General features: G+C 55.0%; 3 protein-coding genes across 6 annotated transcripts in view; 1 reads left to right on the forward strand and 2 right to left on the reverse strand.

The window, feature by feature from the left end:
• FLII (FLII actin remodeling protein) overlaps nucleotides 1–5609 on the reverse strand; it is a 13617-nt gene extending 8008 nt beyond the window's left edge. For all 4 annotated transcript variants that reach the window (XM_087825786.1, XM_087825785.1, XM_087825788.1 and 1 more), the window contains exons 1-9: nucleotides 5541–5609; nucleotides 3617–3727; nucleotides 3237–3308; nucleotides 1980–2060; nucleotides 1605–1690; nucleotides 1305–1466; nucleotides 950–1053; nucleotides 447–622; nucleotides 198–355 (exon numbers count right to left, since the gene is read on the reverse strand). In XM_087825786.1, coding sequence (XP_087681912.1) covers nucleotides 198–355; nucleotides 447–622; nucleotides 950–1053; nucleotides 1305–1466; nucleotides 1605–1690; nucleotides 1980–2060; nucleotides 3237–3308; nucleotides 3617–3727; nucleotides 5541–5603 — 1013 coding nt within the window. In that variant the 5' untranslated portion in view covers nucleotides 5604–5609. The remainder of the gene's footprint in view (nucleotides 1–197; nucleotides 356–446; nucleotides 623–949; nucleotides 1054–1304; nucleotides 1467–1604; nucleotides 1691–1979; nucleotides 2061–3236; nucleotides 3309–3616; nucleotides 3728–5540) is intronic.
• Nucleotides 5610–6916: 1307 nt separating this feature from the next.
• MIEF2 (mitochondrial elongation factor 2) lies at nucleotides 6917–11764 on the forward strand. Its single transcript, XM_087825791.1, has 4 exons — nucleotides 6917–6965; nucleotides 8670–8826; nucleotides 9032–9212; nucleotides 9721–11764. The coding sequence occupies exons 2-4, from the start codon at nucleotides 8680–8682 to the stop codon at nucleotides 10773–10775; spliced, it is 1383 nt and encodes a 460-aa protein (XP_087681917.1). The 5' UTR covers nucleotides 6917–6965; nucleotides 8670–8679; the 3' UTR covers nucleotides 10776–11764.
• A 4448-nt stretch (nucleotides 11765–16212) lies between these two features.
• Nucleotides 16213–27752, reverse strand: part of TOP3A (DNA topoisomerase III alpha) — a 28147-nt gene continuing 16607 nt past the window's right edge. The window contains exons 14-19 of the mRNA XM_016196476.2: nucleotides 24561–24674; nucleotides 24299–24464; nucleotides 23410–23553; nucleotides 20579–20701; nucleotides 18948–19636; nucleotides 16213–17587 (exon numbers count right to left, since the gene is read on the reverse strand). Of these exons, the coding sequence (XP_016051962.2) occupies nucleotides 17409–17587; nucleotides 18948–19636; nucleotides 20579–20701; nucleotides 23410–23553; nucleotides 24299–24464; nucleotides 24561–24674 (1415 nt within the window). The 3' untranslated portion in view covers nucleotides 16213–17408. The remainder of the gene's footprint in view (nucleotides 17588–18947; nucleotides 19637–20578; nucleotides 20702–23409; nucleotides 23554–24298; nucleotides 24465–24560; nucleotides 24675–27752) is intronic.

Raw genomic sequence — 27752 nt, forward strand, 5'->3', positions numbered from 1 at the left:
AGTGTCCTCCTAAAGGGTGCTCCGGGGAACCCAAGTGCGAATTGTTGGCACAGGCCTGCGTGGTCCTTGTCCGCAAAGTCCAATTAATTCATCCATTTTGTATGATGCATGAAGACAATAGGGTGGGTTCCAGCTATCATTCTAGGGTTTTCTATGCCATGACTCCCCCGCCCACGTGCCCAGCCTCGTCCCAACACCTGCAGAGGCTTTCAGGGATCAGCTCCAGGTTGTTATTGGCAGCCATGAACTCCTGCAGGCTGGCCAGCTTGCCAATGCCTGAGGGCAGTCCATCGAAGTCTAGATTGTTGGAGTTCAGGTACAGCTTCTTCAGTTTGGTCAGCTTGCAAATGGCTGACTGGAGGGAAAGCAGGCAGGGGTGGGAGTCAGGGGTAGCAGCCAAGGTGGCCCAGTAGCCTTCCTGTCCCCCTCCCCAGGTCTGCACTCACAGGCAGTGAAGTGAGCTGATTTCGGGACAGGTTCAAGGTCTCCACATGTACCCACTGGTCAATGCACAAGGACAGCTCTGTGATCTGGTTGCTACTGAGGTTGAGGCGGCGCAGGTTGGAGAGGGTATACAGGCACTCGGGCACCCGTGTCAGGTCGTTGCAGGACAGGTCCACATCTGGGCACAAGGTGAGGCGCATTAGCCAGGAACACACAAACAACTCCAGAGGCAGCCAGTCCAGGCTCTATGGCTTTCAGCATGTGATTTACCCTCCGTGGGCCTCAGGAAAAACTTCCTCACACAAGTGGGTCTAAGCACAAAGTTGGTGCTCATGACCTGGTGTGGTTACTAGTAACTGTGATAATAGCAGAGATAATCATAGCATAACCAAATCCTATCCTTTCCTTTTGGGGGTGGTCAGAGAAACAGGGTTCAACCCCTTCATCCTTAGGAAGTGAGGGACCTGAGGGGACCAGGGGCTGAAGGGTACCCAGGGCTGCCGACCTGCGAGGTTGCTCAGGCCCTCCAGGCTGGTGGGGAGGTTGCCCTGGGTGCGCTGGGTGTTCCTCAGGTGCAGAGTCTGCAGGGCTGTCAGAGCTGGGAGCTGCCTGCAGGGAGATGTGGGTGGTCAGGCCAGAGGAAGGGGAAAGAGCATGGGGCTGAGAGGGCCTATGGGGACCAGGCCAAGGACAGCTGCCGGGTGAGGTGGACAGGGGAGGGGACCTAGGTGGGGCCTGGCTAAGGGACACAGCCCACACCAAACTCAAAATGGGAAGGGTCAGGGCTACTGGGGAGCTAAGGGACTAGGCCAGATTCCCCAGGGCTGGACTCTGGAGGGTATGGCCCGAGCGCTGCTGACCGGAGCTGTGCGTGCTGCAGCGGGTTCCCGTTGAGCACGAGCGTCTGCAGGTGCACCAGGCGGCGCATCTGTGGCGGCAAGCTCTCCAGGTGGTTCTCGCTGAGGTCCAGGTATAGCAGGTCAGTGAGGTTGATGAAGAGCTGGTTGGGGATGGTATCAATGCTGTGGGCAGGAGGGAGGGAGAAAGGAAGCGAGGCAAGCAGGGGCCGCCCAGTCAGCACCACTGTCCACTTCTAGGGCCCACCTGGCCCCCACTGTGTTGTGGCCCTGCCCAGCTCACCTCCCTGGCCCAACAGGCACCTGTTATGGCTGAGGTTGAGCACTAGCATGTTCTTGGCATTCTCCAGCTCCCGAGGGCACTCCGTCAGCTGGTTGTAGCTCAAGTCCTGGGTAGAAGGGATAAGGCCAAGTCAGGGGTCAGTGCTGGTCCTACCTCACCAGTCCTCTGTCAGGCTGGGAGATCAGGCAGGGCACTGAGAGGAGAGCAGATGAGGGGGTTTCAGGGCCAGAGGGAGACAGCCAAGGACCCTGGCAGGAAGGGTGGCTAGGTTAAGGACCTAACTTCATGAGTAACCTTGGGCAAGACACTGCCTACTCTAAGCCTCAGTTTGCCCATCTGTAAAATGGGATAACAATGGCCCCAGGGACCATCATAGTGGGTAGGTGACCACTGACCAGGACTGAGAGGTCATCCAGCTTGAAGATGTCATCAGGTACTCCAGAATTCTTCAGGCTGTTGGCTCGAGCCACGATGGCCTAGGGATAAACCATGAATCTGTGATTCCTCACTTCCTTCCCCAGGAGAAGCAGAGATCAGGGAGGGACATTTCCTCAGGAAGTTCACTGGATGCCAGGCCTGAGTGCTCTCCCACCTGGCCTTTGCTTATTGTCCCTTCTCCTGGCAAGTTCTTCCTAGTCTCCGTATGGGCTTCTATTCACATGTCAAAGCCCAGCTCAAATGGGCCCCAGAGCTCAGCACAGGGTTCTCAGGGAAACTTTTCTGATTAAACAATCCCTCTTCTTCTCATTTCCAGAGGGCAAGATGGGGATATAGCTCTGAGTCAGGGATTCTAGAACAGCAAGAGGGGTTGGCCTAAAGAAAAATCAGTGTGGACTGAGTAAGCATGTTTTCTCTCCCCTTAGGAATGAAACCTTGTGCTACAGATGTGTAGAAAGTTCGAGGGGTAGAGAGGAGAGGTTGGTGAATGGTGCCGTGACTACAAGTAACAGCAGGGGCTGTGCTGCAGCCGCCTCTCCTTTGCCCTGTCTGTGTGGTACCCTGGTGCTTCGCAGTGGTTGCCCACTGAATCCTCCCAGAAAGTGGAAGGGACTTGTCCGAGGTAATGCCAGCAGGAAGCGGCAGAGCTAATTTGGACTCAAGCAGCCTGAGTCCTTAACATCTCAGGGCTGTGGTTTTGGATGGGAATGACCTTCGCCAAGGCCCAAAAGGTCTGGCCAGGACCCTGGCGTTCTGGAGTATCAGAAGCTCTACGAAGAGCAGAAGTATGAGCAGACCACACTGACCACCTCCCCTTCTGGGCAGACCCCACCCTACCCCAGCTCTACCACTGCCTGGCTCTGTGACCTCTAGCAAGTGACCTGCCTCTGTGGCCAAATGTCCTTCTCTGTGAACTTGGTAGAGGTCAGGGTTATAAGAAAAAACCCACATGGAACAGCTGGAATGGTGCTTAGCCACTATCAGTTATTACTGCAGTTGCCTAAAATAGGTGGAATTTTGGATTTTTTACCTTTTTTTCCCATAGGCTACTTAACACTGGACATTATTATGCCCTCTCCTTAGGAATGAGCGCCTGAGCCTGACACAGGGATGGGCAGAGGTGATGGACCAGCTTGGGGTCTGGCCCTGCCCTCACGCCCCTGGCTAGACCCCAGTCCCCACCCATAAGCTTGGTGGCCTCTAGCAACACTTACCCGAAGAGATGGCAGGCTAGACAGCTCCCCATGAAGCGTGGTCAGGTTGTTGTGGCTCACAGACAAGTGCTCCTGGGCCAGGACAAAGGAGCAGAGGCTCAGTGGGGTGGGTAGGGTGTCTATGGAGCCTCCATCTGCCACCACAGCTCTATACCATTCAGGGGTCCCTTGGCCACACAGGCACAGTCCACCTCTAGAGCAACCCTCCCTCCCAGACCCAGCGTCTTGCACGCGTCATGCAATAGGGTACTTCCTCCCTCTCTGCCAGCTCTGCCACAGCTATCAACATCTTTCTCTGTCATCTGCCTTCTGCACGGGCCCTGTCCACCCACTCCAGCCCCACCCACTGATACCCACCCTGCTAGATGAAAGCCCCTTACCAGCTTCTGCAGGGCAGCCAACTCCTCTGGCAGGTAGCAGAGGCCGGTGCGGTTCAGCTTCAGCCATCGCAGACTGGTCATGGCCTTGACATTCTCAGGGAAGTAGCCTCCCTGGGAATATTGAGGGTGAGGCTGGTCTGGGAGAGGAACGTTCCTGCTCTATCACCCTCTATGGCCCTCAACTGCCCATGGAAACCTCTGGGGAGCAACAGAGCCAACTCTCACCAGCTGTGTGACCCTGGACAACTCACTTTGCCACTCTGTGCCTCAATTTCCTCACCATAAAGCAGGGCTAATAAAAGCCCCTTATGACAGAAGCGTTGTGAGAAATCACTGTTAGGATGGCTGTTGGCGTAAGACCTGTCTCTTACTGGATTCTGAGCCCTGGGGGGTCGGGATGGAACTGGCTTGTTCCAGGTGACGTCTCCAGCACCCAGCTGTGTGGTCAGCTTGGCTCAAATGCCTTCGCCCCGCATTCCAGGATACGGCTGCACCACTGGTGGGCGGGTACCCCTTGAGCCTCTGCCAAGGTCCTACCTGTGCCCCCATCCTGCCATCAGCATACAAGCCATTTGTGGCAAGGTCCAAATCCCTGCTGCAAGACCCCAGCTCCCCACCCTGCAAAGGCACTGCCTCGTTCATTCATTCACCCCGCCCTAAATCTAAATGCCCACTCAGTACCCCCAGCCCTCATGGCAGGGAGCCTGGGGTACCATATGCCTCCAGTGCCTTGGCTGGTGTCCCCTTCCCTCTACAGCACATTCCTGGCCAGTGACTCAGACTTCCAATCTGGAGAGGACACATGGAGGAGACCCCAAGTGAGGATGGGGGAGATGGAGGTAGAAGAAAGTGGTGGTCCATGGGGTCAAAGGTGTGTGCACGTGTGGATAAATGCAGAAAAAAGAACTTGCCTACCTCCTCAGCCCCGACCCGGCTGCCCCCTGCCCCCAGCAGAAGTCTGGGTTCCCTCAACCCTGCAGGCCCAGGCTGACACCAAATGGACTCCAGCGGGAGTCTCCCCACTCACCCTCCCTTCAGCCTGGGCTGACCCTCCTAGTACCAGGCCAGCTCTCGCCTTCACTCCGGCCCTGCATCCTCTGGTCACTGGCGCTGCCCACCTCACCCGACTCTCTAGAACTGCCTCACCCACCAACTGGTTGGCAGGTTCGGTGTCGGCTCTTTGTGGCCCTGGTCTATTAGTCCAGCAGCTCCACCCAGGGCCCATACCAACTACTTCATGCCTCCAAGAGGGTAACTTTTTAGAACTGATTTTAGAGAGAGAAAGGGAGAGAGAAACATCCCTGGGTCGGTTGCAACCTCCAGCAGGTGCAGGCAACCTGAGTATGTGCCCTGACCGGGAACTGAACCCGCCACCTTGTGGTGTAAGGGACGATCCTCCAACTGGCTGAGCCACTCCGGCCAGGGCTCCAAGAGGGAAACTTTTAAGGCCCTTCCCGGAATGAGAAAACCGAGGCGGCCCTGGAAGGGGAAGTGACTCGCCCAAGATGGCACAGGACGGGCGGCAGGAACAGGGCCGTGGCAGCGACGCGCCCGGGGACGGCGGGATGCGGCAGCGCGGCCGCGACCAGGCCCGGCCTGGGCGTGCGTCCTCCGGGGCCGCGGAGGGAAGGCTGGCGGAGCCGGAGCAGGACCCGCTGACCCCGTGCCCGGGTGCCAGGGCTCCCAGCCCGCGCCCTGGCGGGACCGAGCCCAGGCGTCCGCGCCCGCGCGGCCTCGGTCTTCCCGGCGGGGCCCCGAGCGGGGGCCGCTCGGGCGGGGCCCCCGAGCCCCGCAGCGCCCCATCCGGCCCCGCCCTCCGGCCCGGGCGGCCCCGGGCCCCAGCGGGCAGCGCAGGAAGCGGAGGCCGGCGCGGCCGGAGCGGAAGAGGCGGCCTGAGAGGAGCCCGGCGCCGCCCGCCGCTCACCTTGAAGTCGTTGCCGCTGAGGTCCACGCCGCGCACGAACGGCAGCACCCCCGTGGCCTCCATGGCGCCGCGCTCCCTGCTGCGCCGGGCGGGGCGCGGGGCGGCGGAGGGAGCCGCGGGCTGGGCCGGCGCCGACCCCGCCCCTTTACCCGCCCCCGCGGCGGGCGGAAAGGCGGAGCCGCGGCCGCGCCCTCCGGCCCCCGCGCCCCCGGGCGCGTCGCGGGGAGCGCCAGCCCCCGCCCGCGGGAATCTCTAGGCCTCCTGGGGCCTCAGTTTCCCGTCTGCTAGGGGGCCGGCGTCCCCGGTGCTCGCGCGGGCGGCTTCCTAACCTCCGGGCCGGGCCCCCGCGCCCAGGCCGGGTGCGCCACGGGCCCTGCAGCGCCCGCCTCCCGCGCCGCCGCGGCCGCTGGCTGGCCTCGGAGAGCCTGGGGCCCGGCCCGGGGCCCTGCGTGGCGACCACTGGGCCGGGCTTAGTCCTCGGCTCTGGGCCGGCGCAGGCCGCCCCTGCCTCTTTCCCAGCCGTGAAACGCCTCCGAAGGTTGTCGCCGGAAGCAGATGCACCACCGCAGGAGTGGCCCGGGGCGCACAGCCGGCACTCGGTAGGCGGCACGTGATTCCCGCTTGCAGTCAACACCCCGACACACACAACTTCAGTTTATTTGCTCAGTCGCCCGTCCCCCGGCCGCCACACACTAGACCCCCAATACACAAATGCCGAATGCACCCCGGGTTATAGGCACAACCACCCCTCTGGGGTGGAGGGGTCTGGTTCCCGTCTCCGGGGGGAAAGCGGGCGGGTAGAGGCGCGGCCCGCGCAAGGTCACACGGGGGGCGGCAGGGCAGGTTCCCGAGTGGCACCGAGTGCTCCGCGGCCGCAGAGGAGAACGAGGCCGCCTCGGCACTCCCGCCGTGGTGACCTAAAGGTCCCCTGACAGCCGGCGGCGCGGGGCCAGGTGCCGCCCGTCGGCCCGGCCCCTGGAGGATCGCGGGCGCAGGCCGCTTGCCCCGCGCCGGAGGCTCGTATAAAGCGCACACGCGTCCCCACGGGCCCCGGGCCGCCTCATTCCTCCGCCCGGGGGACTGGCACCACGCCGCCGGGCCGCGAGCTCGGAAGGCAAGCCCGCGCCTTTAAACCCGGGGTGCATCGGGGAGTCCCGCCCCGATGGAGCGCCCCGCCCCGATGGAGCGCACCCCAGGGCGTGGCCTCCCCGCCATTGGGTGACCGCGCAGTATTTGGGGAGGGCGCGGGTTTGAGCGCTCTGATTGGGCTTAGGGCCTGCTCGTCGGCCCGCGGCTCGCAGTCAGCGCCGCCCGCAGGCCCGGCGTCCGGTCCCGGGTGCTTCGCGTTCCATTCTCGGGCGGGCCGGGGGCTGGGGCCCGAGCGGGCGCTGCGTCCGCCGTCCGTGCCCTGAAGCCGCGACGCAGGTACGGCCGCCTCGGGCCGCCCGGCCCCGGGCGTGGAGCGCGCCGCGGGCGCAGGTCGGGGGCGTGGCCTCTGCGGGGCCCCGGGTCGCGGCGGCGGAGGGGGCGGCGGCCTTGGGTCGCGGGCCGGGGTGCGAATCCCCTCGCGCACGGCGCTGAGCCCGAGAGCCCGGGCGCCCGCCGCGGTGAACCCTGCCCGGACGGGCCCTCCGGAGCTGCTGCGGCCGCCCGCCAGCCCGGACCCTGGGTGGGCAGAGGACGCGAGGACAGGCGTCGTGCGGTGCTGCCGGGGACCCCGCGGAGTGGGGTTACTTTTTAACCACCCTCTCCCTCTCCCCCTCCCCGGACTCCGAAGGCTGCGAGTTGAGGCCTGCGTGACCAGGGGCGGATTGAGTCCACTTAGACAGGCGAGGGTACTGAGAGCTCTTTACAGTGTGTAAAGGGTACCTGCTTCCGCTGGAGGCGGTGGCAGTTGCTGGGCCGTGGTGGGCACCCCGCCAGCCTTTGACAACCCAGGCCCAGTGCCTATTTTATAGTCTGGGCGTAAAAGGGGGCTGGTGCTGGGGCTCAGTCCCCAAATGGTTCAGGCTTCAGCTGCTCCAGGCCTCTCCTCTCCTGGCAACAGCCCTGGGCACCCACAGCCAAGCAGGAAGGGCAGAAGTCCTTGGTGCCCTCAGAGCTGGCTCTGAGCTCAGGGTCATCTGCTTTGGTGTCAGCGAGACAGTTCTGCCTGATGTCTGACTGGTCCCCTGAGCTTGCTCCTTGGTCACACACACCCTCAGCTCTCAGCGCCTAAGGGCAGGAGTCCCCCTGGAAGAACCTGAGGCTGAGGCTTCGTGGATGGAGCCCTGGGAGAGGTCTCTGCCTCTACTACCCAAGTGCCCAGTGCCACCCAGCCCCACCGTTCTGGGCTCCTCACTTCTAACCCTTCCTCCCTCATTGTGCTCACAGCGGGGCCTTTGGCCGTGACTAGCACGTACCCATTGACAGGCAACTCCTGCCCGGGCAGCCTGGGCCATCTCACTAGTCCTGTCCTTGATAGTTCTGCCTCTGGGGCTACCCTGTCGAGATATGGAGGTAGCTGCGGCCTCACTGAGATACTCCAAAGGTCTGGGAGGCCCTCCAGGGCAGGCTGTCTAGAGCCCCAAGTTGTAGTTTTCACTGGGCCTTGTTTCCTCCTCCTGTGCCTGGCCCGGGTTAAGAACCAGGATGAGGCAGCCTCTAGGACCTGACCATAGGGCCAGGAGACTAATGGGACTCTGGGGGGTTGTGAGAGCCAGGAGACTGCTGCCGTGGGTCCAAGTACCTACTACTCACTGTTTGGTTCAGCAGCCCGTTTCTCTGTAAAATTGGGGTGATGATAAGACTGTCCTCATGGGTCTTTGGTAATGTCAGGAATCCTGGAGGGTAGGGTCAGGGAGATGGGCCCCCTTTCGGACTTGCCTTAGGGCCTTTCTGTGTGAGCCCCTCTGTCCGGGGGTGGGAAGGTTGTTTGCAGGTTTGGGGCAGGAGGCTCAAGCACTTCCCCTTCTCCTCACAAGAAACTGTGTGAGGGGCTGCTTTCTCCTGAAACTCTCAGGAACCCCCTTGTGGGCTTGAGTCAGCGACCCCAGCGTGATGGCAACCAGAGTGCCTACCCACACCTGCCCCGTTGTCTGCCTGGCTGCCACCATACGCAGTGGTCCCTGCATCCCGGCTCTCTTTTAGGCAGACAGACATGGCAGAGTTCTCCCAGAAACCGGGGAAGCGGCATGATGACGACGTGTGGGGCAGTGCTGTGAACTTCCTCCTGGCCAATGCCCGCCTGGTGCTGGGTGTGGGCGGGGCTGCCGTGCTGGGTATTGCCACCCTGGCTGTGAAGCGGGTAAGGCCATGCTGGACCAGTTACACCTGGGGCTCTCAAATAGGAGCACAGGGCTGGGGCCTGCAGTGGGGCCCTGGGAGGTGGGGTAGGGACTGCCCAAGGCTGGCACCTGCTGCTGTACCCAGGAAGCTTGTTTGCTTCACCCTGGGGCTTCGCTGTGCTGCCCAGGCTTCAGATGTTCTGATCTGTGCCACTCTGCCTGCAGCTCATTGACAGGGCTGCCAGCTCTCAGGATGAGAATGACACCAAGGCGGAGTCCACGTGCCTGGAGGACAGCTGGAAGGAACTGAGCCTGCTCAAGGCCACACCACGCCTACAGTCCCACTCCTCACCTGCTGCCCTCAGCCAGCCTGTGCTGCTCCCAGGCCCCTCACTCTTTGCCCCAGGTGAATGGCACCCCTTCTGCTCTAACCTGGGTGGGTCCCCCTTTGGTGGTCACATTCAGGAGATGCAGCCCAGGCTCTGCCACTGACTGACTCTGCGACCTGTGCAAGTCCCTCCTCCTCCAGGGCTGTGGGCTCCCTGCATGTTTAATGGTGGTGTGTTTTTCTGCTCTCCTGCTAACCACTGGGACGTGTGGACTTTGTGGGTGATATCGGAGTAGGGCAGTACCCTTAGGACAGTGGGGGGCCTCAGATGGGAAACTGAGGTCCAGGACATGACTCCCCACTCTGCATGAAGCTGTTTTGGCCCCAGAGAGTTGGGGATCTGGGGCAATGAGAATTTGTCATCAAAGTGCTCTTTATACATGAGGACTTGAGCTCTTTCTCAGCTGGTCATTCTGCAGGTGAGGAAAAGGAGGCCCTGGGCCGGCACACACCTAGTAACCTGGTAGAGTTCTCTTGGCTCGTCACAGGGCCTCCTGACATGTTCCCTGGCCCTTTCACTCTGCAGAGGGGCCTGCAGATGCTGACCCTCAGCCGTCTCCTCAGCTTACCTCCCCAGGACCATTGTGCCTGACTTTCCAGGAGAAGCTGTTGGCGTTCGAGCGAGACCACGTGAGCATCCCAGTGTCTCATGTGGCTCTGGCCAAACAGTTGGCTGGAGACATTGCCCTGGAGCTGCAGGCCTACTTGCGGACCAAGTTCCCGGAACTGCCCTTTGGGGCGCTTGTGCCCGGGGGGCCACTTTATGATGGCCTGCAGGCAGGGGCTGCTGACCACGTGCGTCTCCTGTTACCCCTGGTGCTGGAGCCAGGCCTGTGGAGCCTGGTGCCTGGCACGGACACTGTGGCCAGGGACCCTCGCTGCTGGGCTGTGCGCAGGACTCAGCTTGAATTCTGTTCCCGTGGAAGCAGCCCCTGGGACCGCTTCCTGGTGGGTGGCTATCTCTCTTCCCGTGTCCTGCTGGAACTGTTTCGCAAGGCACTGGCCACCTCTGTCAACTGGCCAGCTATCGGCAGCCTTCTCGGGTGCTTAATCCGGCCCAGCGTGGCCTCGGAGGAGCTGCTGCTTGAGGTGCAGCATGAGTGTCTGGACCTCACTGTTGCTGTGCTCCTGGCCATCACTGGCACTGACACTGAAGACCTTCTCCTTCTGGCCTGGCCCCTGGAGGGGCTGGCTGGGAACTTCTGGCTGCAGGATTTGTATCCAGCAGAGGCCGCCAGGCTGCGAGCTCTGGATGACCGTGATGTTGGGACCCGCCGGCGGCTGCTGTTGCTACTGAGTAGTGTCTGCCGAGTCCATCCAGCCCTGAGGCAGCTGAGCCGGGGCCACCTGACCCAGGTGGTTCTACGTCTGGGGGAGGAGGAGGTGGACTGGGCTGAGGAGTCCTTGGAGAAACGCTTCCTGCAGGCTGTGGAGCTGCTCGTGGGCAGCCTGGAGCGGGCCAGCCTACCCTGCCATTTCAACCCCGATGTGAACCTCTTTGACAGCCTGCGCAAGGAGGAGATTGATGACATTGGCTATGCGCTGTACCTCGGCCTGCAGGCCCCTGAGGGGCTGCTGTAGATGGTGGGACGGGGCAGGCAGCATGTGTTCCAGTGCTGGTGAGCTGCATATGCCTCCCTTCCAGGGATTTGGAGAGGACGCTTTCTCTTGCTTTTAGCCAGGATAAAAGGGTGCATTACCTAAGCCCACGGGGTTAGCATATGCATAGGCAAGTCGCTGGACCCTCTGAGCCCAGAGAGCTTGGATTGCTGTCACCTGAGCAGGGCTGCAGTGCCTGTCAAGCAGCCTGGAATGGCAGCCACTCACACATACTCCCTAAGTCCTCTGGGCAGACCCTAGGACCTTGGGCTTGTTCCATCACCACCAGCAGTGAATCCACTGACAGAAAATGGCTTCTGCATTCCTGGGCGGGATAAGGCCAGCACTACGCCAGCTGTTTTTCTGTTGAGGGTGAGTTGGTGTTTTCCTCAGGTCCCAGCTCCCGGCATCTCTAGGCTTCTGGTATTTAACAGGATGGTAAATACCATGTGTTTGCTCATCCCCCCTGGGCCAGTGTCACCTGGTACCTGCTGAATGCAGCTTTTTGGCTGACTTGAAAGCTGGTGTTTTCCGATGTCATCGGTGATCGAGCTTGCTTGTTGAGCTCTCCCCTCCAGCCTGGAATGGGGGCTTAGCCTGGTGTGTTGCACACCTCACATCTCTGGGGAAGGGCCTTTTCCCTCCATCAGGAGTTTTCTCTTTGGGCAATGGAGAGCCCCTTCCCCACTGGGGAAGCCGAGGCTCTGTGCTGCCTGCCTTGCCCAGAGCCAAGGGTGCCCCGCTAGGTGGTACTGGGCCCTACTAGAGAGCACAGGCCCTACTAGAGTGCAGGTTGGCTTCCGCAGTGCCCACATGACAGCTCTCAGCTGACTCAAGCCTGGCAGGGATGGGGGACAGGAAAGGGAGGGCCCACCTCCCCTCCAGGGGGTCCTCCTATCTTGGGTATCCTTCCTGCTGAAGCAGAGCTATGCCTCAGAGAATGTGAATGAGAATAAAAGAAAAAACAAGCATTTGTGTGATTCACGCTGGGCTCTCACAGCGGCTGATTGGAGTTCTGGAAGCTTGGCCCAAGGGGCCTGGAATCGAGGAGGTGGTGCGATTTAACTGGAAAGGGTTATATGGAGGGAGAGTGTTACAGGATTGCTGGCGTGATGTCTTGCTTTTGTAATGGGACCAACTAGGGTTTTGTTTCTTCCCAAAGCCTGAATTTTTGAGTTCATGGCCCCTGTGCTTTATAGGATGGCTGGAGCTACCCCAAAGCCCTTCAGCCAGTAGTGTCAGAGATATGTGATTTTCCCCACCTCCCTGATACAGACGGGGAAGCAACTGCATGTGTCCCCACAGAAGCCATAGCTGGGGCTTACTTCCTTTGTCACCACTTGACAAACGACACCCTGTGTACTGGAGTGTGGCCACCTCAGCTGTGCCCTTCCCATCCTGCTGCTCCCCATCCCACTGTACTTCCTAAGCTCGTCCTCCTGACAGATGAGATGCTTGTGCACTGCACTGCGTGCAGGATACCGGGCTGCCTCGGGGCTGAGGGCTGCGTCTCTGCGGTAGAGACAGCTGGATGGCTGCACTCAGAGGCTACGGCGAGGGTCAGAGGGCTTAGCTGAGGGCCATCAGATAACTTGTCTCAGGAGCTGGCGCAGACAGCCTTAAGCAGCTGTAATAGCAGCTGAGGGTTGGCAAGGGAATGGGCTAGAGGCAAAGCTGTGCCTTGGTATTCTCATCTACAAAGTGGGGATTTATTGTGCCTATTTCCTAGGGTGGTTGTAAGGAGTAACTGCTGGTGGGAGCGTTAGCCCAGAGCCTGGCAGGGTGAAGTGCCCCCCACCACTGCTGGGCCTTGGTGCTTCCTCACAGACCAACAGCAGAGCCCCAGCACAAGGAGCCCTCTGCTGCCAGGCTGCATCTGACCACGGCTGTACTCCTGAGGACAACTGGTGGCCTGCTGATGGCTGGCCTGGGTGTGGCTGGGGCGGCAGTCTAGGAAGTGAGCTTGGTCCAGAGCCCCCCTTAGATGACCAAACCCCACATATAGTCCCCTCTGGGGAGGCCTCATGCTTTAGGTAGCTCTGAATTTCCCCTCACACACCACAATTTCAGTAAGAAAAACATTGGGATGAATTAAAAGGGAGAGAAAAAAGGTGTTCAGTTATATCACCAATGCATAGCTAACATCTGGGCTTCAGTTTTTAGCTGAGAACTGGAAACAAATCACCATTTTGCCAGGAGCCTTTGCAGGAGCTTGTCTGGCTGGCTCTGTCCTGGTCTATGTCAGCTGCAGGGGTGGCTGCTGCTGTTTTGCTGACTCCCCTTTGACACAAGAAGGGTTCCAACCCTGAGCAGGTGCAGTCTCGGCCCAAGGTCTGAACATCTTAACACTCAGACCCTTCAGGTGTGGCAGAAAACCTGGAGCCCAAGTCCTGTCCTTGGTTTAACGTTACTCAGTGACCCAAGGCCCACAATTGTGACGACTGGTGCGGCAGTGATGCCACCTGCGCAGAACGAAAGGAATGCGAGAGCAGGTAAACAAAATAATACCACGAAAATGGGAAACAGGAACTTACAAATTTAAGATGTCACCCACTTAAGAATACATCTTGATACATAAAACATCCTTTTTGTAAATTCACTCATGTCTCCTCAGAAATCCTTAGCTGCGAAGAAAAAACCCTTAGCTGCACAATATTCTATCAGTTGGAGGCACCAGTCATCCTAGAGCCAATCTGTCCAGGTGTTTCAGTCCAGCCCTGAAGAAAGTCTTTGTGCACACAACTTTCTCATGAGATTCCTGGGGATGGAGAGCGTTCAAATTTGTTCAGGTTCTGAAGGATCTTGCCAAATTGCATTCTGAAAGGACTTCAGCCAGGAGGCCAGAAAACCAGCCCCAAAGCCCTGAGCTGTGACTTGCCAGAGTGGAGCAGAAAAGGAAAGGGCTGTGTCTGGTAGAGAAGCTGCAGCCACCTCCACCCCTGGCACCAGCCTCACCGGCACGTCTAGGCTCTCCTGGCCTTCCGAGAGGCCTTACCTCACGTGGAAGATGGGAGTGCAGTTCCTGCTCCACTGGCAATGCCTGTCTGCGGCTCCCATCTTCCTGGTGTGCTCTGAGGAAAATCCAATTCAGTGTCAGCTCAGGAACCACCTGCTTCAAAGACCTTAACGGGCCAGAATCTGCCTCCAGAACAGCTGCCTCTGATCTACCATACAAGCCACACAAGCTCTTCCTGACTTTTGGTTCCAAATGGACCTTTCCCCTTAAGACCCCAGGACTTAGCTGGCCAGGAGGCCAGGCTTGGAGCCCCAGGAAACAGGCACAGAGCCTGCAGGGGCTCTAGAGCAGGTACTACCTCCTCCAGGTATGGGAAGGGCACTGGGCCCAGGGTCAGGGGATCAGGGTCAGGCACAGCTCACCCCAAAGCCCATAATCCAGGGCTACTGCTCCATTTTTGCCCTGTTCTCTCTAAAACAAGGGGCCTCCAACCTGGTACATGACACATTTGCATTTTTCAAAAGTACGTATTTCTTTTCCAATCAGAAAATTAGGCTTTTAAAAAACCCCAGTAACGTCATATTTTGGTTGCACGTAATTCAATGAAGAAGCTAAGGGTGCAGTGGAAGAAACCCAGAGTGTATTCTGAAGGCCAACACAAATGACACCGGGGAATGTTTTGGGTCATCTTTGCATACTCTCAATTTCCTGAGATAGCAGTTTAATTGGCTGGGCCTCACGCAGCAATGCCAGACTCTCAGGCTCTTTCGTTTGTGTTTTCACACCAAACTTTCCAGGGTGCCCCCAGCACCACCTCCCAGTGTGAACATGGGTGGTCTAAGGCAGGGATGGAGCACACACATCTGTCCCTAGCAGGGATGGCCAATGGGAGAGTGGCACCACCCTGGCATGCTGGTTGACCCATGCCCTTTGTATTTCTAGTCAGAGATCCTTGGTTCTGAACAGCTGAAGTTCTGAGCTGCAACAAGCCCTGGAAGGAAAGGCAGCTGTGAATTCACCCTAAAGGGTAACAGATCTCCCAGTGTCCCAGGACTGTTGCCTGATGTGAGCGCAGTGCTGCGGGAACACTGGGCCTGGTGCGCAGAGAATGGCCAGCTGCCAGAGGGAACAGGGCTTATTTTTTTTTACCTTCCAGCTGCTCCAAGAGCAGTGAGCGTCAGACAGACTCCCTCAACTAGCAGCTGCTGTGTGGGGAGCCACTCCTGCTGCTTTTCACACTAGGGCAGGAAGAGGTGCCATGGGGAAGTTCAGGAGGCATTCACCAGAGCTCTTTGAGGGGCAGCACAGGTGGTTCTTTCGTTGGCATGGAGAACACAGTAGACTCCCCCAGAGCTCTCTGAGGTGTTGATGTGGAAGCAAAGGCTGTCAGTTCCCACTTAGCTGTTGTGCGGAGGAATTTACTCACCAGAGCTGTGTCCCTCCCAGGGAGCTGGAGGCTGAGAAACATGGTGCGTCAGTTATATGGCCTAGTTCCTAGTTGTGACTTGTGACTGGAGCTTAGTAAGTGGTGGTCGTCTTATCCTGTCCTGCCTGTGCAAGCTGTAGATGGGGTTCCAACCTTTCGCCATGGTCGGAAGATGGGTCAGTTTCTCAGTGCACTGAATGGCTAGCCTGAGCGAGCCAGAGAGACATGGGAAACTCCCTAACAGGCTCTTGCATGTGAAGTTCTCACTGCAGTAGGGCCTGTAACCCTCCAGCAAAGTGCCTCCAGTTGACTAACACATGTGTTACAGACGAGGCTGCTCAGGCTTAACGGTGAAGGCACACCAGTGAGGTCAGTGGGGTGCCAGGACCTGAGCTGGGCTTGTCCTTGGCACAGTCCAATCCAGCAGTTCTTGGTATTGGCACATATGGGAGTTAACTGCAGAAAGAGTAAACCCCACAAATGCATCTAGTACCCAGAACCTATGAAGACTCCAACAACTCTACAAAAAGACAACCGAGTTGAAAAATGGACAAAGATTTGACTAGATAATTGTCTAAAGATATACAAATGGCCAACAAGCACATGAAAAGATATTCAACATCAGTGGTCATTTGGAAAATGCAAGTCAAAACCACAATGAGATATCACTTCACACACATTAGGGTGGCTGTAATTTAAAAAAAGGTAAGTATTGGTAAGAATGTGGAGAAACAGAACCCTCGCGCATTGTTGATAGGAACGTAAAATGGTGTAGCTTTGGAAAACCATTTGGTGATTAAACAGAATTACCACGTGACCCAGCAACTCTACTCCTAAGCATTGAGAACAGGTGCTCAAATACGCATACTTGAATCTTTTAGCAGCACTATTCACAACAGCCAAAGGTAAGTAACAACCCAAATGTCCATCAACTGAAGTCCATCCACACAGTGGAATATGTCATAAGGACCGACATGCTTCCACATGGATGAACCTTGCAAAACATGTTAAGTGAAAGATGCCAGACACAGGTCACATTCTGTATGATTCCATTTATATGAAATTTTCAGAATAGGTAAAACCAGAGACAATATGGACGGGTGGTTTCCAAGGCTGGGGGAGCTCAAAACCCCACAAATGCAGGACCATGACCCATCCCACTGACCAGGTTCCAGAAGCAATGCCAGGCATCTACCTGCACTCTTACCCTGCCATCCAGCCAGGGCAGAGCTAGTTGTCTGAACGGTATGGGGCCAGGAGTCCCAAGACCTAAGGAAAATTCATTTGTTCACCAGCTAGCGCTGTGACTCCGGGCAACTCACACCCACTTCTGTTTACCTTCTAAACCTCACAACAAAACCAAAATGGTTACATACCATTCCTAAGGTTTTTATAAAGGCAGTAAGGAATGTGGCAGCCTTGGGAGGTGTGGAAGACAAAGTATTCTGAATTGTGCAGTGGCTATCTTCTCTGCAGGACAGGCTATTTGTGGGGCTGCGAGAAGCTGAGCTTACTGCTTGCCATGTGGACAGCGAAAAGGGCAGGGGCTAGGAAGGGGAGACCATGAGGGCCAGAGGCTGGCAAGAGGTCACTTGGGCACTGGCTGGTGTCTATACCCACTGCTCCTGCCACCATTTGCCAGACACTGCACCTTACCCACCAGAAAAAAGGGGGAAAATTCTTTATTAAGGCACATGAGCAGGGTGTGTCCTGGCCACGGCAGTTTCTGGGCAAGAGGATAAATCTTCTGTTGACACAATTTTAGAGCAAGAGCCACTCCTCTGCATTATGCCTCCCTTCTCAGGATGCCTGTGGAGAGAAGCCCCTTCCTGGCTGCCCAGAGCCTGCACTGGGAGCAGTGGCCTCTCAAGTAGGCGAAGGGAGCCCTGGAAGGCTCCAGCTGCGGAACACACCAACTCCAATGCTCAAGGTTCTAGCCACCAGCTTCTCCACAGCACGAATAGACAATCCCTGCGGGATCACAGGGAGCACCTTCTGTGACTTCTTGGCAGTGGCCATGGTCATTCCTGAGCCCCAGGGAGAGGGCTTCTGTCCAATGAGGTGGCCTTGAGAACAGTCTGAATCTTGACTCCTTAACACAAGCAGGCCAGACTCCAAAAGCAGCCACTTAACACCTTCAGGGCAGGGCAGAGCTACTTGGTCCTAGGGAAAACAACTCCTTGAGATAGAGGAGCAGGTATGAGGAAGCAGCCCTTTCTACCCCTCCCTGCCCTCATCTGCTCTGAGGACAGAAGGGGCGGGTGTGTCCAGGCTGGTGGCAAAGGCTGCATTTCCGCAGTTTCTTGGCCGTGGACCCTGGGTCTGAAGAACTGGCCCGCGCTCTCTTGCTTCTGGACTCCGGTGCGTGGGTTTCTCCTCTGCCTCCTGGCCAGGGTGCAGCTCCGGAAGTCCCTGTGGGATGTCAGGGGGAAGTCTGAGTTTAGAAAGACACACGGACATGGAAGGAAACACAGGTTCGTGTTGGGTGGGGTACCCTCCAAACCTTTATGTAGTCACAGCCCCCCCAAAGGGCAGGCTCCCTCACTCTGCATGAGCACACTGCCACTACCTGAGCCCTGAGCTCCTGAAGGCTGCAGCCCACTCACTGTCCTGGTAGAGAGCTGTCACTCTGTCTACGCCTTTTTACAGAAGCGGAAACCAAGGAAGCAGCTGCCTGAGGTCGTGTGGTGAGGCAACAAAGACTGGAGGGCCTGTGACCAACAGCCTGTTCCCCACCTTCTATGCAAAGAAACCTGGGTTCTGGATCCTTCCAGTCCTTCAACAGACCTCTGAGCATTGACTGCCTGATTATCCAGGATAACAGACCTCCTTTCAGTGGGGAGAGTGGCCCCTGCATGTCTGAACCACCTCCCATATTTTAAATGTGAGTTTGTCACAGTGGTGGCTGTCTCCAGGCTGCTCTGGCACTGGCAGCCAGCCCTACATTTTCAGAGCCTTCTGGGTCCTTCCTGTATGTGCAGAGCTGGCAACACGTGTTAGAACCACAGTCCGAGACTAACACATTTATAAAACAGGAACTCGGATATAGACAGGTGCTCACCTTATTGAGGAAACTGAGGCTGAGGCCAAGTCATGTGTTCTAGGTCAGACAGCCAGGCTTTGGAACCAGGTGTGTCACAAAGCTCTTACTAGGCCTTTTGGTCATTCTGATATTTAATGAAGCTTCCATTGTGTACTCGAGCGGGCAGGGGCCATTTCTAAATGTCTTCAGATACACTAACTTGATCCAGTGTCCAGGTGCCAGTTCTCACATCACCATTTTTGGGGTGCCAGACCCAAGCCATGTATGTAACCTTGGGTAGGTTCCTAGGCATCGTTAGGACGTTTCTTCAACTGAATACATGAGGCTGATGAGAATGACTTTGCAGGGTTTACAAAGGCTACAGGAGCACAGGGCTGTTGGATTAGGCCGACCTACTTTCAAATCTTGTGCTGTGCTGCTGTGTGACCCTGAGCAAAGTCACTTCCTCATTTGTAAAATTGGAATCCCAAGCTTACCTGGTGCAGGGTGAAGATGCTTCCCGCTGGGCATACAGCAAGCTATTAGACTTATGGTAGCCACCCCTTGGCTTGGAACAAAGATGGAGGAGCCAGAGGACCCCTCACCCTCATGCTCCCATCACGGCCTCCCCTGCCCTCTCCGCTGCCTCTAGTCTGAGGCAGGGATCCACAGGCCCGGCCCCGCCGCGCCCGCCCCGCCGGCCCGGAGCTGCTCTGGCGGTGCCGCTGCGGGAAGGGCCCTGCTCCTCACCTGGGGCGAGGTTCTCATCCGCCCACTGGAAGAAGCCGCACTGCTGCTCCCTCGGCTTGGCACATGTGTGGAACTGCCGGCCCTTGTTGGGCCCGTCCTTCTGCACAGTCCGTGTGACAGCAGCCTGACTACACAGGCAGGATGTGCCACCACCAGTGTCATCACCAGGCCTACCAAACCCACCCCGGGGGTTCCTGGAGTCTGGGGGGCGTCCCAGTGAGCCGCCTGCAGAGGAAGGAGTCCCTCCTGCTTCTGGATGGCCGCTGTCAGCCCACAGAAAGAAGCTGCAGCTGCCAGCTTGGCACTTATAGAACTGCCGTCCCTGGTTGGGACCCTCCTTCCGGACAGTGAGCAGTACGGCCTCCTGGCCACAGTTGCAGATCACGGAGTTGCTTTCACCAGCAGCAGCGGGTGGTGGTAGATTCCGGGATAGAGCCTTTGAAGGCCTGGTCTCCCTGGTGTCTGGAGGCTGGGGGTGGCTGTGCTGGTTGCTGTCCATTCTGTTCAGGTACTGGCTAGCCTTTAGGTAGCCAGAGGGCTGGCTGGTTGGTGGGCAAGCTCTTGCGGGGCCCTGTGAAAACCTTAGGTTCAAGATCTCTCTCAGGTTCTCATCACATCCGCCTATGCAGCCAACAAATTCCAGAGGCATGGTCGGGGGAAGGCTACCACGTTTAAACTTTAACTTCAACCTAATGGGGCCAAGGAAGTTAAGAAAAAACATTTACTACCAGGTGCAAGAGTCTTCTCCTTGGTCCCACGAGGGCTGCACATGCCTGAGGTCACCCCTTGGCATCCCCATGTCCCAGGAGATAGGTGAAATCTAAGACACCAGTGGGTCACCACAATACAGGCCTCAGCAAGGTTCATTCCCTGTACCAGCAGCTCTCAGAGTGCTTCAGTGGCCTCTGGAGGGTCCTGGGCCCTTTCAAGGGGAGGTCAAAAATACTCTGTAACAATCTAAGAAGCAAAGCCTGTGGTGCTCCTCTTCCAAGTATGTGCAGTAGAGTTTTCCAGAGGCCACAACACACACAGAAACTCAGCACACTGACTGTGGAAGCAGATATGAGAGTCCAACTGCCTCCTATTAAGCCAGATATTAGACTTGCAGAAATGAAAAACATGCATTCTTATTCTTTCTTGCTTTGGAAAATAGGCATTTTAGCTTAAAAACATGTTATTTATGTTAGTGTGCAATGCATGTTCATAAACAATTAATAAGCTAAATTTAATTTAGAACATGGTAAATACTGATAAACATACCCAAAACAGAAGCTCTTGGATTCCTCAATAATTTTTACAAGTATAAGGGGTCCTGTGACTGAAAGGTTTGAGGACCAGTTCCACATGAGAACTCTGGGCTTTTGGGAAGTATGGAAATGATACTCAATACACGTATATTCTGGCTACCTAGCAGAAGAGGACAGGGTAAGGGGGCCTTCGTAGTTCTTCCTCTTGAGACGGCCCAGGAACCTGCCCCCAAGGCTGGCTTCCATACCTACAAAGGCATCAATGGGACCTAAACCAATTTAGGCCTGCTGAGCACAGGGAATACCTTCCTGCAGTGCGGAGGAATTAAAGCCCTGAATATTCCCCACCTGTGCTCTGACAACTGACTCAGGCACCCAGCTCACCTGTAAACAGGGTGTGGCTGACACACTGGACACACACTCCCATCCCTGCTGGCCTCCAGCACGAAGTCGGGGAACCACACAACTGATCGACATTCCGGGAAACCCATGCAGCTGAGGTAGAACCTGGGTGGTGTCGGGACCAGGGTCAGGCAGGCCACGGGAAATAGGGGAAACAAAAGAGTCCTAGGTGGTCACCCACCTGGCAAGAAAATCCACCCCCCATCCCTCCACTGTCCAATACAGGGAGTTTATTCAAAGTCCAGTACAGATTGGCCAAACTGCCTTCTACAATGTGAACAGAAAGGCTGTGGGAAAGAGAGTTGCTATAAATAGCTTTAAGCCCTGGCTGGTGTGGCTCGGTTGGCTGCGTATTGTACTGTGTACCAAAAGCTCACTAGTTCCATTCCTGGACTGCAGGATCAAGCCCTAGTAGGGAGTGTGCAGGAGGCAGCTGATCGATGTTTCTCTCTCACATCCATGCTGTTTCTCTCTCCCTCTCCCTTCCTCTCTAAAATTGGTAACCAAAAAACCAAACATACACGTACACATATATTTATTTTGTGTATGTAATCCTCACCCGAGGATATTTTTCCATTGATTTCTAGAATGGAAGGGAGAAAGGGAGGAGGGCGGGAGGGGAGAGAGAGAGAACCACTGACGTGAGAGATACATCAACCGGCTGCCTCCTGTATGAGCCCTTACTGGGACCAGAGATCGAACCCGCAATGGAGGCACATGCCCTTGACTGGAAATAGAACCCGAGATCCTCTGGTTACAGGTCTGATCCCCGGCCCTAATTCATCAGTGTTTCTCTCTCCCCCTTCCTCTCTCTCAAAAGCAATGGAAAAAATATCCTTGGGTGAGGACTAACCAAAAAAAAGAAGAAAAGAGAAAGAAAAGGGAAAGCTGCTGCTACAGCTGACCCTGCTTCTACCTAGAAACACCCAGCCCACCTGCCAGAGCTTGGACCATAGCGCCACCAAGTACGAGGGCCCCCTCAAGCTCCATGGGAGGGCTCTCACCTCCCTACCCTCTTCCTCGTGACAGGCATCACCTGAAACTGGGACAAACAGGGCTGGCAGCCTGGAAGCTGCCCAGGATGCTGTGGAGTGAGCTGGGAGTGAAGCCCAGGACCCTATCTGCCTGATGAGACAGATTTTACCTTTAACATCTACACCACATCGTTTTTTGGCCAACATTTCTTGATGCCTTCCAGTCCTAAAACTTTAGGGCTGGACTAGCCAACGTGCACACCATTTACAACGTCGTCTGAGCATGCCTGGGTATGACCAGACCAGGAAAAACAAACAAATTCAAAACCGCAATTATTCAAATAGCAAATCCAAAAACCCAGAAATGGAAATGATCAGAGAAACCCTGGAGTGGTAAATCTCACAAGAGTCTTCAGACCCACATGGGTGACTCAGGACTTGAAGAACCCATAGCTAACATAAAAGCAAGTATTCTTTCCCTTTATGTTCCAATGGTCACTAATCCACTACCCACAGGTGGCAAAGAAAAAGCCATTGCTTGTACTGAGCATGTACTGAGTGCTTACACACGGCCATCAGGCACTGGGCTATGCCTGCAGTGGCTCTGGCTCATAAGTTTGTGTGCAACACATGCCTGCCACGGGCTGCTGGGTCGAACCCACTAATGTCCAGTTTGAGAGCCAGGGAAGCCATCTGCTCACACAGCGGCACATAAGTGGATAGAGGTGAACGATGCTACAGCCAGAGGGGCTGGCAGAATGGAGAAGGGCTGTGAAGACCGGGCTCACATTCTGCCTTCCCTGATCTCCAGGGTGCCTGCTATAGACAAGCCACCTCCGCCCGTTAAGCCTCAGTCACCACTCCTTAGAAAACAAGTAAAACACCTGCCCTGTAGGGTGGTAACGGGGTCAAATAAGGTAACGTCTGTTGAGCACCTTGCAGCATGCCAGCCACAGGGAGGGCACATGATAAACAGCTGCCACCACCATATCCACCACTCCTGCCATGAACTTCCCCTGCCACCCAGGCCAGGCCAAACAACCTGGGCCTCAGGGTAAACTTCCCACTGAATGCACTGGAAATGAAGAGGGATTTAAGATGTCCAGACCCACTTCAGAGCCAAAACTAGAAGAGAAACACATCAACTGTTGAGCGTCTCTAACATATCAGGCTCTGCTAGACCTTTGGCTCATCTCACTGAATCCTTACCCTCCCAACAGCTTTGTGAGGTAGACACCACTGCCCGGAGTTTATGGAAGAGAAAATCAGGGCTCAGAGTAGTTAAGTAACCTGCTTTGGTGCACAAAGATTGCATGTGGTAGAAGTGGGAATTTGAACACAGACGTGCCTGGGTCTGAAGCTCATGCTTCTAAAGCATTCTCCACACACTAGATGAATTAGATGCTATCAACAGGGGACACAGTCCTGCCACCACTCAGTCCACCACCTCCTCCGAGTCCCACAGCACTTCACAGCTCCCCATCAGCTACCTTTCTACCTTCAACACCTAGCAGGGGCTGGCGACAGCAGTTTGCCTTTAAATAATGATACAGCACAGCTGGAGATCTCGGTTCGATTCCTCGTCAGGGCACATGCCCGGGTTTCTGGCTCGATCCCCAGTTGGGGACGTGCAGGAGGCAGCGGATCAATGACTCTCTCATCACTGATGTTTCTATCTCTCTCTTTCTCTCTCCCTTTTCCTTCCTTTCTCTGAAATCAATACAGATATATTTTTTAAAAAATAATGACACAAAGTAAATGATGGGGCCTAGCAGAAGCTGTCCGGCCAAGCCAGCAGGTGCTAGGCGAGCTGAGGTGGGGCACAAGCTGGGCACTGACCCGCCACTTTTCTTGGTCCTGAGGACCATGTCCTTGTTGCACTGCGGGCACTTCCTGATGGGTTCTGGCAGAGCCGGGTAGATGGCTTCTTGCTGGGGCACCTCTGCCCCTTGGCCAAAGTATTGAGACAACGCCTCGTCCAATCTGAAAAAACAGCAAAGTATTTGCAACATTCTTATGTGAACACAACATGTGTGTGACCAGGGGAACCAGCTGGCTGGTCAGCCACAGGCCTGTTGCAAAGAATGGAGGCAGACAGAATTGCACTGGCTATACAGCCCTGGCCCCAGTGACTCCTGACAGCTTCCAGGAGGGATCCAGGTGCAGGGCAGGTATTCCTGTCAGTGGTCTCACACCAAAATAAATCGCACAGGGTCCACGCACACACTCCTGAAGTGCCTGTCTGGGTTTAAGTTAAACTAGCTCATGCATTTTTCAAAGTTGGCACGGGGTAGGAAATATTTCTAACAAAATGCATACATGCTGCTTGCTAAATGACCACCTCCAAATACTCCAGAGAACAAATGGGTCATACACCAGCACGTCAGTTTACTGATATGATTGTGCTGCCTACTAATTCAAGACAGTTAAAATCAAGAGAATGGCATCTAACCAACAGCCCAGAATAACTGGACCAGATCTTTCTATTTATTGCTTCTATATTGACAAAGCTCAAACAGAACTCAGGAGGAAAATCTGAAGGGGACGAGTCAGACAGCAAGGCCACTGGTAATGATGAACCGGCCTGGCAGGGATTTACCAACCTGAAGGGCAGGGTTATGAGAAACACCTGGTTTCTGCTCAATCACCCCAGGAACTCCCACTTCTTAGGGCCACGGCCACAGACCTAAGCCACCATGTGTGCAGAAGGGCAGGACCTGGCACTTACTTCTTAGCTTTAGCCACTGCTTCAGTGAAAACCTTCTTGTATTTCTGGATCTGCTGCCTCAGAACCACAAATTTATCCTTCCTCCCCTCACAGATCAGCTTCAAATCTGCTTCCAGCTCGGCCCGGAGGTCAGGCTTGGACATCTCATAGCCCATGGAGTCATAACCTGTAGGGAATAGTGTTCCATGTGGCCCAGACAACACAACTTAGAATCTTTGGTGACACAGTCTCCCCAGCTACTCACCGCAAGCTCCCTCCTTACCTTCCACAAGTCCCATGCCCAGGTGCCCAGGGAGGAACCGCTTGTCTGGGGTGAGCCCAACGTACATCCGGGCTTTGATTGTCTCAATGTGTTCCGCGTGAGTAGCATCAGTACCTGAAAGCCACTCCTGGTTACTCAAGTTAATCCAGACCTCCTCCCAGGTGTCCCGTGATCCATCCTCTGCTTGGATTTCCTCTTCTCAGTAAGAAACCTCCATTCACAATCTGGCCTATGTCAGAACCACGATGGCCACCTCACCTCTCCCTCACATCCGCTTACTTCACTAAAGCTGTCAACTCCAGCTCTGAAGTTGCGTCTTTAAGTCTTCCTCCTCAGTGCCACGTGTCAGAGCCACAACCAGAGCCTCTATCATCTCAGCTGCATTGTGACATCCTCAGGATCCTGCTTCTGGTCTCTGCCTCGACCCCCCACCCCAATTCTTTACGCCATGGCCAAAGGGATCTTTTATTTATTTAAATTTTATTTATTGATTGAGAGGCAGAGAGAAAGAGAGGAAGGGAGATTGATTGTTTTGTTCCACTGGTTGATGCATTCGTTGGTTGGTGTGTTTTTTTAAAATTTTTCAAAGTATATCTTTATTGATTTCAGAGAGGAAGGGAGAGGGAGAGAGAAAGATAAAAACATCAATGATGAGAGAGTCACTGATCGGCTGTCTGTCTCCTTCACGCCATTGACTGGGGACCGAGCCCGCAACCCGGGCATGTGCCCCAACCGGGAATCGAACCCGGATCGCCTGGATCCTAGGTCGACTATCAACCACTGAGCCACGACCGGCCGGGCTCATTGGTTGATTCTTGTATGTGCTCTGACCAGGGGTCAAAGCTGCAACCTTGGCGTATGCAGCGATGCTCTAACCAACTGAGTTACCTGGCCAGGGCTGAAGGGACCTTTTAAAACACAGCTCTGGCCGGGCCGGCGTGGCTCAGCGGTTGAGCGTCGACCTAGGATCCAGGAGATCAGGGTTCGATTCCCGGTCAGGGCACATGCCCACGTTGTGGGCTGCAGCCGATCAATGACTCTCTCATCACTGATGTTTCTATCTCTCTCTCCCTCTCCCTTCCTTTCTCTGAAATCAATAAAAATATGTTTAAAAAAAAATAAAATAAAACACAGCTCCGCCATCAGAAAAATGCAAACCAAACCCACAAAGAAATATCACTTCATGCCTGCTTGGATGGATGTAATGAAAAGAGCAGACAATAGAGTGCTGGTGAGGATGTGGAGATGCTGGGACCTCACACATTGCTGTGAAAACAGTCTGGGGGGGTCCTCAAAAGATTAAACATAGAGCTACCACCTGACACAGCAACTCTACTCCTAGGTGTGTACTGGAGAGAACCGAAAACATGCCTTCACAAAAGCTGGTACATAAATGTTCACTGCGGCATTATTCCTATCAGCCAAAAATAGAAACTACCCCAATGTCCACCAACTGATAAAACTGATAAACAAAATGCGGAACAGTACTGGGTAATAAAAAGGAACAAAGTGCCGGCACGTGCTACAAAAGGGATGAACCTTAAAAACATGCTAAGTGAAATATGCAAGTTACAAAGGCCACACAGTGTCTGATTCCATTATAGGAAATGTATAAAAAGGCAAATCTATTGTGTCAGGGGTTTCTTTTTGAGATAATGAAAATGTTTGATTTGTAATGACAGCTGCATCATTTTGTGAACATACTAAGCACTGAATTGTACACCTTAAATCAATGAATTATATACTGTATGGGAATTATGTCTCAATAAAGCTATTAACATTTTTTAAAAAGGTAGCTCTACGTTGCTTTCCTTAGAAATCTTAGATGGCGCTCTGATGACCAGCCAACATCTGAACCCCTCAGCTTGGCATGGCTTAAATCATCTTTCTGGTCTCATTTCTATGACCACCCCCAGCCCCCCAGTCCCTGCTTCCCTATTCCTGTGTCCTTCCTGCACTGCTAGGCTTGCTTTCACTCATCAGAAATTCTTACTGTGAGGCTTTAAGGTCCCTGCCTGTTCCCCGTAGAACCCATCATGCTGTATCTAATGTGTTGGGTTTGGTCTGGTTCTCCTGCTAGACAAGCCCTTAAAAGGAAGGACTAGGCCTTTGCCTCTGTGTACCCAGGGCCAAGGCCTCATACACTTTTTTGCTGTTGTTAGTCCTTGCACAAGGATATTTTTTCCATTGCTTTTTGCGGGGGGGAAAGCAGGAAACATCTATGTAAAAGAGACGCATACATTGGTTGCTTTCTGCACACACCTGGGGACCAAACCTGCAACCTGCAACCCAGGTACACGCCCTTGACCAGAATCGAACTAGCAAACTTCTGGTGAGCAGGCCGACACTCTAACCACTGAGTGACACTGGCTAGGGTGGCCTCATACATTTTTTAAAAAATATGTTTTTACTGATTTCGAAGAGAGGAAGGAAGAGGGAGAGAGAGAGAAACATCAATGATGAGAGAGTCATCAATGATCAGTTGCCTCCTGCACATACCCTCCTGGGGATCAAGCCCACAACCCAGGCATGTGCCCTGACCGGGAATTGAACCGAGATTTCCTGGATCCTAGGTCAATGTTCAATGGCTGAGCCACTCCAGCAGGGCACCTCATACATTTTTAATGAATAAATCATGGTGGGTGAACAACTTCTAGTTTTACCTACATGTATAGGCTTTCTGGACAGTCCAGTGATGGCCAGTGGTCTCCAGGTCAGGGTATATCTTCCTAAGTCACAAAACTGTAACATTCACACTGTAGTGAGGAGCTGCACCTGAGGATACAGCCTACTTCCATAACACCCCAGGGAGCCCACCTCCCCTTCCACCCACTTCCCTCTCCATCATGTGCTGGCCCTTCTGGATGAGGCTCAGACACAGTCCTCAGAGTTGTGGTGAGAACTGATGAGGGGCAGCAGGTCAGTCACAAGAGGGCCACCTATAAAGCTTCGGCTGCAGGGCTTGGGGGGAAAAACACTTCTGGCCTAGCTTTTATTTTTAAACCTGATTTCATTTTTTAAATAATTTTTTCTTTTTCAATTACAATTGATGTAAAATATTATATTAGTTTCAGGTGTACAACCAAGTGATTAAACATTCACATAACTTATGAAAATGATCACCCTGATAAATCTAATACCCATCTGACACCATATAAACCTACTTTCTAATTCCTAAGCAATTATGGGAAA

The sequence above is a fragment of the Miniopterus natalensis genome, chromosome 17, assembly GCF_054644295.1.
Source record: "Miniopterus natalensis isolate mMinNat1 chromosome 17, mMinNat1.hap1, whole genome shotgun sequence".
NCBI classification, from domain to species: Eukaryota; Metazoa; Chordata; class Mammalia; order Chiroptera; family Miniopteridae; genus Miniopterus; species Miniopterus natalensis.

Excerpts from the sequence above, each read along its gene's own strand:
- MIEF2 (XM_087825791.1), top strand. The coding sequence starts at position 8,680 with ATGGCAGAGTTCTCCCAGAAACCGGGGAAGCGGCATGATGACGACGTG. Across the intron at positions 8,827-9,031 it reads CCACCCTGGCTGTGAAGCGG|CTCATTGACAGGGCTGCCAG; the intron begins GTAAGGCCATGC and ends CTCTGCCTGCAG. Across the intron at positions 9,213-9,720 it reads CCCCTCACTCTTTGCCCCAG|AGGGGCCTGCAGATGCTGAC; the intron begins GTGAATGGCACC and ends TTCACTCTGCAG.